General features: G+C 34.4%; 1 protein-coding gene across 50 annotated transcripts in view; it reads left to right on the forward strand.

The window, feature by feature from the left end:
* The window catches only part of bt (projectin protein bent), a 227,451-nt gene that overhangs the window by 159,826 nt on the left and 52,823 nt on the right, over positions 1-14,802 (forward strand). For all 50 annotated transcript variants that reach the window (XM_074134324.1, XM_074134274.1, XM_074134273.1 and 47 more), the window contains 11 exons: positions 1,793-1,898; positions 3,468-3,673; positions 3,932-4,103; positions 4,872-5,153; positions 8,056-8,347; positions 9,343-9,636; positions 9,846-9,996; positions 11,419-11,606; positions 11,974-12,246; positions 13,161-13,436; positions 13,796-13,943. In XM_074134324.1, coding sequence (XP_073990425.1) covers positions 1,793-1,898; positions 3,468-3,673; positions 3,932-4,103; positions 4,872-5,153; positions 8,056-8,347; positions 9,343-9,636; positions 9,846-9,996; positions 11,419-11,606; positions 11,974-12,246; positions 13,161-13,436; positions 13,796-13,943 — 2,388 coding nt within the window. The remainder of the gene's footprint in view (positions 1-1,792; positions 1,899-3,467; positions 3,674-3,931; positions 4,104-4,871; positions 5,154-8,055; positions 8,348-9,342; positions 9,637-9,845; positions 9,997-11,418; positions 11,607-11,973; positions 12,247-13,160; positions 13,437-13,795; positions 13,944-14,802) is intronic.

Below are 14,802 nucleotides of genomic sequence, written 5' to 3' on the forward strand. Positions count from 1 at the left end.
GGCATTGGAAGGTCATTTAACTGGGAAAGACATATTCTTAAAAGTAGATGATTTTTTTAAACAAAAGGGATTGGAATGGGGTAACTGCGTTGGTGTCTGTACTGATGGTGGTGCAGCCATGACAGAAAAAAATGCTGGATTTGTAGAGAGACTTAAAGCAAAAGGTAATAACCAAATTATAACCAAAGACCAAATTATAATAACCAAAGAATCAACTTGTGCAATAAAAGGTTTTACTACAAAAATTAATGTGTACGATACATATTTTAACTTAACTGTTTTATTCCGAAAAAATTCTTCAGTCAAATCAAAATTAGGCACATCATAATTAAAATATAACATATTCTGCAATCATTCATAAACCGTAGTTGATGGTGAAACGTTAAATAAATCTTCAAAATAATTTATTTTTGTTTTTGCATAATTTCATTCTTTATTATTTTTTATTTATTTATTTATACTTTGTTAAGCCTTTTGGCCCTACAAATGGGTTCAGTGCAGTATGTTACAAAATAATACAAAAATAATAAGAGACACACTTTACAATAAACAAAATAATAAAAAAATTTAACAAACTAATAATACACTTCTTAAAGAATTGAATAAAATTAAACATATGAACATAAGTCTAAACTAAAAACTAAAAAATAAAAGTAATTTTATAAAAGTTGCAAGTTAAGTAAACATTTTTTATATATGTACATATATTCCAAATTTTTTTTTTTTTTTTTATTATTATAATGACATTGACTCTCTTTATTATATTATTATTATTATTATTAAGTATTAAGTATAAATAATAGTATATACAGGGTGATCCATTTAAAACGCACCAATCGCTAATTACTTTTTCGGGAAGCTGAATTTCGGAAAAACCCACGAAGTAAACTATATGTTTTTTTTTGTCTAGTTTTCAAATTTTTCACCCCCGAAGCTGTAACTTCATTTTTGGCGGAGTTACGGTCAAAAACCTGATTGAGGTTTCATAAGGACCACTAGTTTTGACAATGATTATGAAAACTATATACAAAATTGTGAAAAATGCCGTTAACCGCGTTTTGATATCCAAATATGACCTTAAATCGACTTATAGCCTAATCATTAGGTGTTAGGATGTAAAAAAAGAGGTTGACAAGAAATGTTTACTTTAAAAAAGGGTCGCGGTCGCAAAAAGTTTAAGAAGCACTGCATTAAACAATAGATCACGGTATTCATTTTTAATAGGCTTATATTTACATTTCCTGCAAGTGTTCAAGCTTCTAACGTTCCCATTTTTCATGTTTGATTGGCGGGTACCTATAAGCATTTGCTTACACTTGCTCTTCTAGATGACAGCTTAACAAAATGTTAAAATACTTTCTCTTACTGTTTTTAAATAAATATTTTTTCGGGTTGATTTCAATCAAGAAAAAAATCGAAGTGGTTAGGACCAAAGTTTTAGAAAACAAAGATTTCTCCGAGACAGTCTGCGTTAATTTTTAGTCAGTGACCTATTATAGGGGCTTAACTCATTTTCAGATTTCTTAATAAACAGTGTATTTCACAGAGAATTATTCATGAACAAGAGTAAATCGAACGATAAATCAAATAAAGCAGGCTGTCACGGAAATCTCTGAAACAGAAAATTGTACAGTGACGATTTGGAGTTTTCTTTTCATTAACCATTTTATTAAGAGAAAGTTCAGTATTTCTTTCATGAAACAGCAAGAATGTTTTTATTTTTTTAATTTCAATGCTTTATTTAAGTGATGAAATCGTACGAATGGATTGTCAAAATTTTCTGGGTGTATAGATCGGCCCGGTCCGCCAAGACAACCGTTGGAGTATGAAGACATCACGGCGTCCAGCGTCACCCTCTCCTGGCTACCACCTCTCGACAATGGTGGAAGTGAAATAACGTAAGTTAAAATTTGGCTCATTAATTATTGATCATTATTTTCTATTCAGTCCATTTTTAATAGGCTTATATTTACATTTCCTGCAAGTGTTCAAGCTTCTAACGTTCCCATTTTTCATGTTTGATTGGCGGGTACCTTTAAAAACTTTTCCCAAGTGGGGGATTATTGTAAAGACTTCATCCCCAAATGAGTTGATGACCGAGTGTAACGAGACCCATGTTTCAGCGCACAGTTTAATATATGTATATAATAATCTAAGAAATAACTATTATTTTAAGAACACAAAGTTTGATTCCACAGTAATTTCATGGATTTTAAAAGCGAGAGGAGAATTAATTTACTTGTATCTCGAGATCCAGCATCCAACTTTTGTTTTTCAAATGGAACGTTATATTTTTTGTTGCATATTTTTGTAGTATTTGAGCTCCTAAAAACTAATTTTTTTTTTGAAATCGGTTAGGTTTTTCAAAAGTTATGGTAATTTAAAACATGAAAAACAAATTTCAGTTTACTGTTAAAATTACGTTATTTTTTTAAAAGAATCTATTCAAACTGGGCACAACCAACGGATAGGCAAGCCAAAACTCTGGACTCCCACGCTCTGCTTGTGGCAGCACTTATGGTGGCGAAGTCAAGATCTAGGCAGGCTAGAGTTATTCGACCTTCAGGTTGTTTTTTCTACAAACGTTTGGTGTGGAGTTTTAGGAAATCAACTAATCGGACCATACTTCTACAGAGAGAACTTAACTGGTGAAAGGTATCCAACTTTTTTTTAAGAGACATTTTGCCAGTTCTGCTTGAAGATGTTCATCTACAACGTCGGCTAGATATGTATTTTCAACAAGATGGTTGCCCGACACATAATGCGAGAATGGTTCGAGGTTACCTGGACAGAAATTTCCATGAAAAGTGCTTAGGGACTCATTGTCCCATCCAATGGCCACCTCGATCTCCGGACTTATCCCAAATGGACTATTTTTTGTGGGGATACCTAAAAAAATAAAGTGTAAAGAATCCTTAATCCCGTGGCTTCAGTCGATGATCTGAAACGTCGAATAACTCTAGCCTGCCTAAATCTTGACTTCGCCACCATAAGTGCTGCCACAAGCAGAGCGTGGGAGTCCAGAGTTTTGGCTTGCCTATCCGTTGGTTGTGCCCAGTTTGAATAGATTCTTTAAAAAAAAATAACGTAATTTTGACAGTAAACTGAAATTTGTTTTTCATATTTTAAATTACCATAACTTTCGAAAAACCTAACCGATTTCAAAAAAACTTTTTTTGTTGTTTTTAGGAGCTCAAATACTACAAAAATATGCAACAAAAAATATAACGTTCCATTTGAAAAACAAAAGCTGGATGCTGTATTTTGAGATACAGGGGTTTAAAAAAATGGGTCAATCACCGAAAATAAACTAGACTAAAAATGATTAAATATGTGTTTTTTATTTTTTCGAAATTTCCCGCCGTTAAAAAAAAAGTGGGTGGAGCATATAACTCTGGTCACCCTGTATATAATATATATAAAATTTAGTCGCACTTTATATCGTTAAATCTCTGTAATTAATTTAGGGCCTACGTAATTGAAAAGAGGGACTTAACCCATGGCGGAGGTTGGGTTCCTGCGTTGAATAATGTAAACCCTGCACAGAACCATGCAACTGTACCACGTCTCCTGGAAGGCACAACTTATGAATTTAGGGTAATGGCAGAGAACTTACAAGGTCGCTCTGAACCACTTACAACCACTAAACCAGTTGTGGCTAAGAATCAGTTTGGTAAGTATATTCAATTTTTCTCAGTTTTTTATTTTTATTTTAATTGAATGTTATTAAGATAAAGAGAGAGAGAGTACATATAGCGATTTATTTTTCATTAATTGCTTCACAGAGCTTCTAAAAACTTAGTTTAACGGATACGTCTTCATTTTAATCTGTAGCAAAGTGATCGCCTTTATTCTTGGCATTCATAAAAATAAATCAAGTTTAATTTGTCATTTAGATATTTAGTGATACCGAAACTTTCTTTGTGGACAGATGTACCTGGTAAACCAGGAAAACCACAAGCAACAGACATCAATAAGGATCATATAACATTTAAATGGACACCACCTATGAGTAATGGAGGTTCTCCAATCGTGGGTTATGTTGTGGAACGAAGAGAACGAGCAACTGGAAGGTGGACAAGACTTACTAGAGAACCCATTAGGTACGTTGACAAATTGAGTAGCCAATAATAGGCATGTACTAAGTGTAAAGCTGATACCCTTGCCACGAATAGTGTTAAATTATAAACTGTGGCTGTTTTTTTTCACTTAAACGCGCGTCACTTTGGCGCCCGGAGCTTTTTTCAGTGCACTATCTGCCTCCATACTTTGTTCTCTTGTAAAGACAGCACTGCCTGTCACCAGACTGTGAGCTTTAAGAAGCTCCTAGAAAGAGAAAATCTAAGCGCCAGCAGCTGGATTCGAACCCAGGCTCTCCGTTGTGAAATCCAGTATAAGCTAACCAATGAGCTAATCCCTTCCCTAATAACAATATTAATAATTATTTTTGTTAATTGTATTTAAGTACTTAAGTCAAATACTACCTCCATGAAGCTGTGAGAACAATGTCGTCTATCAATGTACAGTGGTTCAGATAGTCTTCGCTAATTTTAGTTACAAAATCATTACACTATTTCTATTAAATACTTCCTTCAGGGCAAAATTACATTGGATTTTCCTCTGCAGCTAGACGTAAGATTCTATCTTGTTCACTCGTCTTACATATGCTGCTCAACAGTAAGACCAATTTAATTTCTATGCTCCAATTTAATAATGCAAAAAATAAAAATTTGTTTTATTGTGTCGAATGTTGAAATTTAACAGAGCTAAAGAGTTCGATAATATTTTCCATTGATTTTTTCTGCTATTATAGATTTTTATTGCTGGGAAGTCATAAAATAAATTCAAACTTTAAATCTGTTTTTTTCCAGAGTGACAGAATTTGACGACAGCCAAGTACATGAAGGTAAAGCTTATGAATACAGAGTATCAGCAGTGAATGCAGCTGGACAGGGTAAACCTAGCGATGTGTCAGACATAATAGTTGCCAAACTAATGAGAGAGAAGCCGAAACTGTACTTGGGCGACCTGGCAGGCAAGAAAATTAAAGTCCGCGCTGGCGAACCAATCAACATTGTGATTCCAATGACTGGCGCCCCAACGCCCTCTGTTGAATGGACCATTCACGACAAACCAATGCCTCAGACGAACAGGTGGACCTCACATATTTCATCCATAGACCATCACATTTCTCTCATGCCATTGTAAAAACGTGAATCTCATAATTCATTTTTGAAAAGTTTGTCATCATCAAGTTGACATAATTTTTAGAAAAATCCTGTTTTAAATTTTCTTCCAACTTTTAATTTTACTGAGAATTTAGTTATCTTTTTCAAAAGAGATTTGTGTCTTCTGGGATAGGCAGGCTGCACTGAAGCACATTCAGGGGTCTACAGGAATCTAGAAAAATATTTATTAACATGTTAATTACTTTCACGGATAGCACCAAGATTCTTCATTGGATTCTTGCCGGAGATTATGGTTCAACATCAGGGCCGCTTTTATAGTTTGTGAGGCCCAAGGAAGTTCCTAAAATAAAAGCCTTTTAACTTAAAAATGTATAATGTAGTTTGATTAGCGTATGGTTCGATTCCCGGTCTTAGGCCTTGGATTTTATTTAATGTTTAATAAAAGAAATTTACAGTAAATTATGTTTGCTAGTCGCCTCCGTCCACGACACCTAATTGGTAACTACCAACAGGACGTAAAGCAGGACGAAAAGCCTGCCTGAAAAATAGGCAAAGGAGGATTAGCGTATGACACATTATGCAGACCATACGGTATTGAGTGCCAATTTAAAGGGAGTTACTCTCTCCTTAAGACGAGAAGTTAAAACAACCCCTTAACACTAAAAAAGATTTGCAACACCCACAACTGTAAGACAGATTTTCTGAAATATTGTTTAGAATATTTATAATATTGTAAAGTTTTTCCCCCAAAAAAAAACTTTACTTACACAACTAGTGCCTGCCACTAGTTATTAAATATGTGGGTTTGATTAACTAATAAAACTCGCTAAAGTTGTAAGTAATAACCTGATTTATTCACACATTAACATTAACTAACATTAACATTTACTAGCAACTAACGCTATTCATTTCAGTCACCATTTACAACAGTCACAACAGTTTACTGTTACTTACTCACTTCGTAACGCCACAAAACTGTTCCCCGACTGACCACTGGTCCGCACTGCACCGAATTGCACTAGTCTCAGCTGCACTAAAACAGCTCTACTCATCAACTGACTAATTGCCCAACTAGCTACCACCGAAGCACTCCGCAACACTGACTCTCCAAGACTAACTCATAAACTTGACTAATAACTATAAACTCTAATAACTCCTTAAAACTTGCTTGAAACTCGATTAACACTCGATTGAAAAAACTGACTTCTCCAGCTGTGTCGGCCTCCTTTTAACTGCGTGCCTCCCTCCAACTGGGACTGCCCTCCTCCAACTCTCTGAGCATAAGTTTCAACGCCCTCCTGACGTTCATTGGCTGGAGAAAACATACTGCCACCACCTCAGCTGTGAGACGCCTCCTCCCATTCTCCGTCTCTCTCCAACTCCGTCTGTCTCACTCTCACCTGTCAATCACTGGCTGGGAAACACATATGCCACCACCCCAACTGCGGCCTTTCTCTTAGCTGGCTTTTACACAGGTCACTAACTCCTTGAACAATCTAGCCCTTTTCTTTCTAGTTAAAGTAAAGACCGGCCCTTTTGTCTACACAGTGGTGGCCTGTTACCGGCTTTAGTCGCTTAACCCCTAGAACAATCTAGGCCTTTCTTTTCTGCCACAAGTAGATACCGCCTCTTTTGTTTATGCAGTGGCGGCCTGTTACTGACTTTGGTCGTTCAACCTCTAGAACAATCCAGGCCTTTCTTCTCCGCCCAGGTCAACTTCGTTACAATATATGACAATAACGTTGAGTAAAATTTCTCAGCTAGAAGTATCACTTATGGGATGGATTTTCTCTTAACCCTATTCTTACGAGCAAAGTAAATCTATGACTATCATTTGAAACATATTCCCAGGATAATTCATTTTACATCCTTTCTGGGAGAGTAGGTGCTTTACCCTACAGCGGCATTTCAGCTAACTGAATGGTTTTACCTCTATGAAGTGTTAGCAAGAATCAAATATGTTGTTAAAATTCTGAATCACTTAAACGATTTTTTTTTTTTTTTTTGTGACTACTCAGATTGTAGAGTTTTTGTCTGGAATTCTATCGTTTCTTTAAAATTCTTTTCATGAAAATTGATTTACCGGGATATTCCCGAGTAACTGAGGAGTCACGTTAACTTTAAAAGTACCGTTTCATTGCAGCGAACCTGTCTAATATTATTGCCACTTAGTAAACATTAAAATTTTGAAAAACATACGTATGTATTTTATGTTGTACCCTTGAGTATTTAATAAGGCGCGTTGAGTAAAATTTCTCAGCTAGAAGTATCACTTTATGGGATGGATTTTCTCTGAATCCTATACTTACGAGCAAAGTAGATCTATGATATATTTTTACTCCATATTATATTATACTCCATATATTTTTATTTAAAATTATCAGACAGAATGAACAAATTATCAATTCAAAATTAAAAAATTGTTTCAAATTTTTATTACGTAATTTCCACGACAAGTAGAAATGCCCTGTACCTCTCTTGAATTTAGTTGAGTAAAAAGATTCGGCTATAAGGCCAAAACATTCTTTAAAGAATATTCAGTATGCTCTCTTATTTTCTTATGCATCATTAGTGGGCCTATGACTGGTGTGAAGAGCCTCCGTTTTACAATTGGTATATGTAACAGATACCTCTGTAGACCCTATTTGCACTTTGAGTGTTTGGGGTTTAAGCATAAGATTTGTTCGTGTTGTTTGTTTGGGATACCCGCAGGTATATCAAATTCCCTTATGTATTCTACTTCTCCCGATAGGGTTGGACCATATTAGTTTACGATATAAGTAATTGTACCTAATTTGTTTATTAAAAGAATTTTTATTTTATTTTTTTCATTAAAATTACAGAAGTTTTCATTTTATCCTTTCAGGATATTGGCAGATACAACAAATACTGAAGCTAAACTGCATGTGAGCGATTCAACCCGTGTCGATTCTGGAAGATATGTGATTACAGCTAGAAATGAATTTGGAAAAGATTCAGCTGAAATTGATGTGACTGTGGTCAGCCGTCCGGGCATTCCTGGAGGTCCATTGACCTGTCCAGATGTTTCACACGATAGTGTATCACTTTGTTGGCACGCTCCTGATGACAACGGCGGAAGCCCAATTACTGGTTATGTCATTGAAATGGCTGATTTTGGATTGGAAAATTGGAAGCAGGTAATTTCAAGCATGTCTTCTATAAAATCTTCGTTCCACAATATTCCAGGACAGTGGCCATAAACTTGCGAACTTTTGATGCTGATCATTTAAATGATTATTTTTTTGTATTTAAGACGCATTAACATAATTACCACTGAGCTAGTCCCTATTGGCGCCATTATTATTAATTTTTTTTTTTTTTTTTGTGAATCGACCGCGATGGTAATTAGCGCATTATTATTACTAATCAGGCCATTTATTTTCATGACCCTCAATTCGTGTCTTTTTTTCTCTTTAATGACTTAAGGCGCTTCAACATCTGAGTTACGATATTGGCACCCGGAGCTTTTTTCAGTGCACTGCCGGCCTCTGGACAGTGTTCTCTCGTTACAGGACAGTGAGCTGTAAGAAGCCCCTAGGAAGGGAAATATCTAAGGGCCAGCTGGATTCGGACCCGGGATCTCCGCGTGGGAATCCAATACGCTAACCGCATTGCCAATCCCTTCCTTATCTTGCTCTTTTACTTCCTTTTCATATTATTTCAAATCCCTCCGCTACTAGTCCACCATAAAATGGCGATTCCAAAAATATAGATCGTATGCATTTAATCCATTCATTTCCTCAGCCGTTCGTGCAGCTTATAAGAGTTATAACTGTTTTGACAGAAATTACTGATAAGTAAAGAAGTACCTTGGCATAAATATAATATAGAATATGGAAGCGAACTTCTCAGAAATAATTGTTATGTAGCCAGCAAGTGTAATGTGTGACGAAAACATTGTTGAAGTCAAATTCTCTCCATTAAACTAATTAATTTCTCTGAAGATGAATGAAAATCCAAAATCTATTAGAAGTAATAACAATTTGCGAGATACCACGGATAAAATCAGCTATCTGGTATAATCTTTCAACAGGTGGATTACTAATATTAAACCTCTAGAAGAATATATGGCTGTGCAAGAAACCAAAAACGCAAAACAGTTGCCTAACATTAAAAAAAACTTTAATTGCAGGTACCAGGATTCTGTCCTAACACTTCATTCACTGTGAAAGGATTACCTGAAAGCAAAAAATTTAACTTCAGAATCCGTGCTGAAAATATTTATGGTGTATCAGATCCTCTGGAAGGCAAACCAATATTGGTAAAGTCACCATTTGATCCACCAGATCCCCCATCACAACCAGAAGTCGTCTCATACACACCATCCTCTTGCAATATTACTTGGAATCCGCCAATGCACACTGGTGGGCGTCCTGTTACCGGTTACTATGTTGAAAAGAGAGAACGTGGCGGCGACTGGGTTAAGGTAAATTATATATTTACATAAATTCACTTTTATTTATTATAAGTTTAAAATTAATAAATTTATATTTAATTAATCATTAATGCAGAGTCGGAAATGTTGGTATATAACTTCTCTTTTCTACACTAGCTGAAATTTGATTAGAATCACACAAGTACCAAAATAAGCATTTTTATTAGTTATTTTTATTTATTAGTTTTTATCTCTTATAGGTGAATAACTATGCAACCCCAAATACGTTTTTCACCATCCAAGGATTACACGAAGGATTGCGGTATGAGTTCAGGGTTGCAGCGGTGAATGAAGCTGGACCTGGCAAGCCAAGCAAACCCACAGATCCTATTATTGCTAAAGAGCAAAAGAGTATGTGAAATAACATTATATAGCAAAGAGTTCTGAGGAATCTGTAATGAATATTATGCGGAATCCATTTTGATGCCAACGTTAATATGAACCAGACCAAAACATTACATAAACTGTAAATGTAATTTTAAAGGCTTGTATCATTTTTGTGAAAGTTAGGCCATTCTTGACAAACAAAGGAAATTGCCTGGAGGTATCTGAGTCCCAATCCTTAAATCTTCTTCAGAAGAATATTAAAAGAAATTTGAGGTGTTTTCTTCTAGGGACTTCCTCTCTAATTCTCTACTTGCTTCTAATGACCAGGATCTTCAGTTCCAATTAGGTTTCTCAGCTGCTGGGTAGTAGCCCAGGTTAAAATGGTGTAAGGGATCTTTTCAGAAAAAGGAAGAAAGAGCAATTGTTTGTAGTTGACCTCTGGCAGGAGGCATAAAATATGCCTAAACGTCCTCATGAAAATTAGTTTTATTCAGATCAGATACTTGAGACTCTTCACAATTTTAATACCATTTGTTAAAATTAGTTTATTTATTTATACAGTCTTTATTTATTAAAATAAAAATAAAAATAAAATACATTCCTGGGTGTACAAAATAATTATAAAGACATCTGCCATGGTCAATGACCGTCGGTGGAGTGGTTAATACAATTTTCTTCTTTTTTTTTTCTTCTTCTTCTTTTTATTATTATTAATTACTATTATTATTATTATTATTATTAAAGAAACCAGAGAGTTAAAAAAAAATTTGGTAAATAAAAGTTTTCAAAAAATCCTTTGCGAATAATTAATAATAACCTTTTTCAGAAAGTAATGGATTACCCTATAAATCTAACATTTATTTCTATTATGTAATTTAACCAATACTAGAACCGTATATACTTATTGCTTTACAATATTGTGCTAACTGAGGCCAATCAGAACCATTTAATATTTCTAATATTTCCACATTTGTTATAGAAATATTCCTAAAATATTTTAGTCTGACCTCACTCAGTCTAGAACAAACTACCAATATATGGTACATTCGATCAAGCATTAGGTCATTACATAAGAGACAAACTTCTTCGGTATTATCATGGTGGTATGGCGGAGAACTACCTAAATACAATTCTCTCCTTTTCTCTTTATTCATTAAAATTAGTTAGATATACATACTACTAATTTGTTGCTTTCTCTTTTGTACTATCACAGGAAGTATTTTGATTGAGTGCAAAATTTACAATGAGTTTTTTCATTTTTAATATCCCCTGAGTATGACAAAAATATTTTTTAGCAATATTATAATAATAAAAATATTTTGTAAACCAAATATCTCAAAACACGTAGAAAATTCAAGCTTGATTTCCGGACAGTCACATTAAAAATTTCAAAATGAAAACAAAAGTCACTTCTTGATTCGCACTAGATATCTTTTTACTGAACAGGAGTTCCAGATCCAACAGAGCCACCACTGCCAGACAGAATCACTAAGAACAGTGTGACTTTGTCTTGGAGGGCTCCTCGCAATGATGGTGGTAGCAAGATAACAGACTATATTATACAAAAGAAACCAAGAGGTGATACTGAATGGACTGATGCGTTTGTTGTGTCAGCACCAACAACAGTGTACACAGTAAGTACTTTGGTTGTAAGGAGAAATGCTGCTGCTGCGGAAAAAAAGTATCAAAAATTATTTTTTATCCGCGACTTGTTTTTTTCTGATTATAATTTCTTCTTTAAATTCTTATTAAAGACGTAAAAACACATTTATTTTTCTGTTATTATTTTATTTTTAGTATTTCTTCCAATGACGCTTCTGATTGTTTTTGCTTTGGTTTTCTCGATTTTCTATATGATATACGATAAATGGTACAATGAAAAAAATCAATCTTTTTCAAATCAAACTCTTTCTACTTTAACTAGAAAATATAAAAGATCCTTTAAGGGAGCCTTAATTATTAAGTAATAAATTCTTGAATTCGTTTCACTTTGACGAACAGGTCTCAGATCTAAAGGAAGGACAGGAATATCAATTCAGAATAATTGCTGTGAATTCAGTCGGTCAGTCGCCGCCAAGTCGTCCTTCCAATCTGGTGCTGGTTGAAGAACAACCTAATAAACCATGCATGGATCTATCTGGTGTAAGAGATATTGTAGTTAGAGCAGGCGATGACTTCTCAATTCACATTCCTTTCGTTGCATTCCCTCAGCCATCTGCATCGTGGCTAATAAATGATGCCATTATGACTGATGAAGACAGAATTCATAAACAGGTTTGGCTTTTTAATTAACTACGTGTCAAATATAAATATTTCTCTTTAATATTTAGCACAAATTGTTTAAAATGAGCATGAAGTATGCGTAAATATTTAGAGCCTTGGCAATAATAAATATAAATAACTTTTTAAATTTTTGGAAGTTCTCAGTCTTGCGAAGATATCAAAATTTATTTCGGCATCTATTGTAGTTATTGTAGTAGAGCAAAGTCCTGGCAAGTTGTACATACTACCAAAACACCTATTCCATGGTTGCGAAGTTCTTCATTGATTGGCGACAAATAGCGATGTTCCCTATAGGTAAAACGGTAACTCTGTGAGTTATGATGAATCATTCATTATTGTAGGTATGTAAAGCAGTTTCCGAGATACACTCTCTTATAAACGAAATAAATATAATAATTTACAATTCCGTATTCTAGCTAACCTACTTCTCTGAAATAAAAGGCGTAACTTTATGCCTTCTTTCAATAACACCTTCCTCTTGGACATACTCTTTTATTAGTTAACTCATTTAACAGTTAAAAATTACTGAAACATTTTTTTAATCTAAAGAATCAGAGAGAGGAAGGTCAATTCATGGATTGCGTATGTAATGTTTTTTAAGAGTTTATTTTCTCATTTCTCCCTCTTTTCCCAAAATTCATCTCTGAGTTTTTTACTTGAATTAAACTTTTTTTTTAATTTTTATTTTTTATTTTTAATACCTCTTATTGAAGATGGTTAAAACTGTGAGTCAACTGGCAAGTTAGAGTGTAATAATTGTTCAATTTGCGCTAGATTTAGTCTCATTAAAACCACTAATGATATCTGAGTCCACAATAGATTACTACTTATTTTTGTTTTCTAATCCTACAAACCATTTATTGTTGCAGTGTTAATATTTCTGAAGTTTATTATATTTTTAACAGTTAACGCCAAGCTCTGCAAGTCTGATTGTGAAGAATTCTTTAAGAACTGACACTGGACAGTACAGACTACAATTGAGAAATCAACACGGCTTTGACACGGCCACATTGCAAGTTAAAGTATTATCTGGACCCAGCCCGCCAGAAGATCTCAGAGCTGATGAATTCGCTGGCGACGCTCTCACACTTTATTGGAGTCCGCCGAAAGACAATGGAGGAGTTGATATCTCCAATTATGTTGTCGAAAAGAAAGAGACACGCTCAACAGCGTGGTCAAAGGTATACAGTATTCCATAAGATATTTCTCTTTTCCTCTAATATTTTAATTTATCGTTATAGATTCTTTATTTCAATTGCTGGAATAGCCATGCCATCATTGTCATTCGTCAAAAGAAAAAAGTAAAATATTATTCTCTTATAAAAATTGAAAAAAATTATACATAAAAATTGTGGACTGTGGCTGAAAATTAAAAATATGGTTGAAAAATTAAAAAGCTGAAGATGGTTTTCTTTAATGTAAAAAGAAAGAAAAAGCTAGCGGATAAAAAGGGTTTAATTTAATAACTGCAATAATTAAGAAGGAAAGGCAATTTTTCGTTAAAATGTTTCTTCAGACAATAATTGTTTCTTTATTTCAGGTTAGCAGCTTCTGCACTGTGCCATTTTGTCGTGTAAGGAACTTGAAAATTGGCACGGAATATGATTTCCGAGTTATGGCAGAAAATAAATATGGAACTTCAGAACCTGCTACTACAAGGGATCCAATAAAAGCAAGACATCCGTTTGGTAAATACTAATTTATTTTCCTATTTTTATTAATCACATTTGGAATTTACAAGCACGCTGGAAATGAGCAGCACCAAACACTCTTTCATTTTTTACTCAAGACACTTTTCACTAAAGTATCTGATTTTGAGAAGACGATTTATTAGACGGTCAAACTTCTGTACCCGAACCTGTATATTGTAAATAGAGTGGTTATAAACCAAATCCACTGCCAACTCTATCGTGGCTTCCTAACGTGTGAGTGTTTGTTCATGAATTTGGCGTCTTTATCTGAATGAAAGAACATAGGCCAGCTATGACTATTGAAATCAGTGGTATTGTCTAGCATGGATTCACAGTTGTAGCTGTTGGTCCCTCTTCAGGTTCTTTCCCACAACAGTGGAATGCCATAGAAATGTGTATTCAACATCAGAAAAATTATTTATGATGAATATCCTTAGCCTAGAAAATAATAGCTAAATCTAATTAATTCTGAGCACTAGAATAACCGGTGAAATACTGTTTTTAGATATTCTGATAATGAATAAATGTCTGAAACCCGGTCAATAACAATAAAAATGAATTTGGCAGTTACGGAAAAGATTTCTATTGTTTTTCTATTGCTTCGCGATGTTTCTGTATTGTAAAATTGCGTTACAGTTTAGCCATTTCACATGGACCTTACAACGGTTTTTTGGGCAATGTAAAATAGTTCAGGAGAACTAGGATATCTGCAGGTGGCGCCTCTTTGCGAACTTGAGGCTTCTTCGTTTCCTGGGCGTTCCTAGAAACATGTGCAACAATTGGGTCGATCCAAATAAATGTGTGACGACCAAACGACATTCAAAGATGTGGATCACTGCCCTTTTATAGCCTTCAG

This window comes from Rhodnius prolixus, unplaced genomic scaffold (genome assembly GCF_049639745.1).
Source record: "Rhodnius prolixus isolate KJV_2025 unplaced genomic scaffold, Rpr scaffold_16, whole genome shotgun sequence".
Classification (NCBI taxonomy): domain Eukaryota; kingdom Metazoa; phylum Arthropoda; class Insecta; order Hemiptera; family Reduviidae; genus Rhodnius; species Rhodnius prolixus.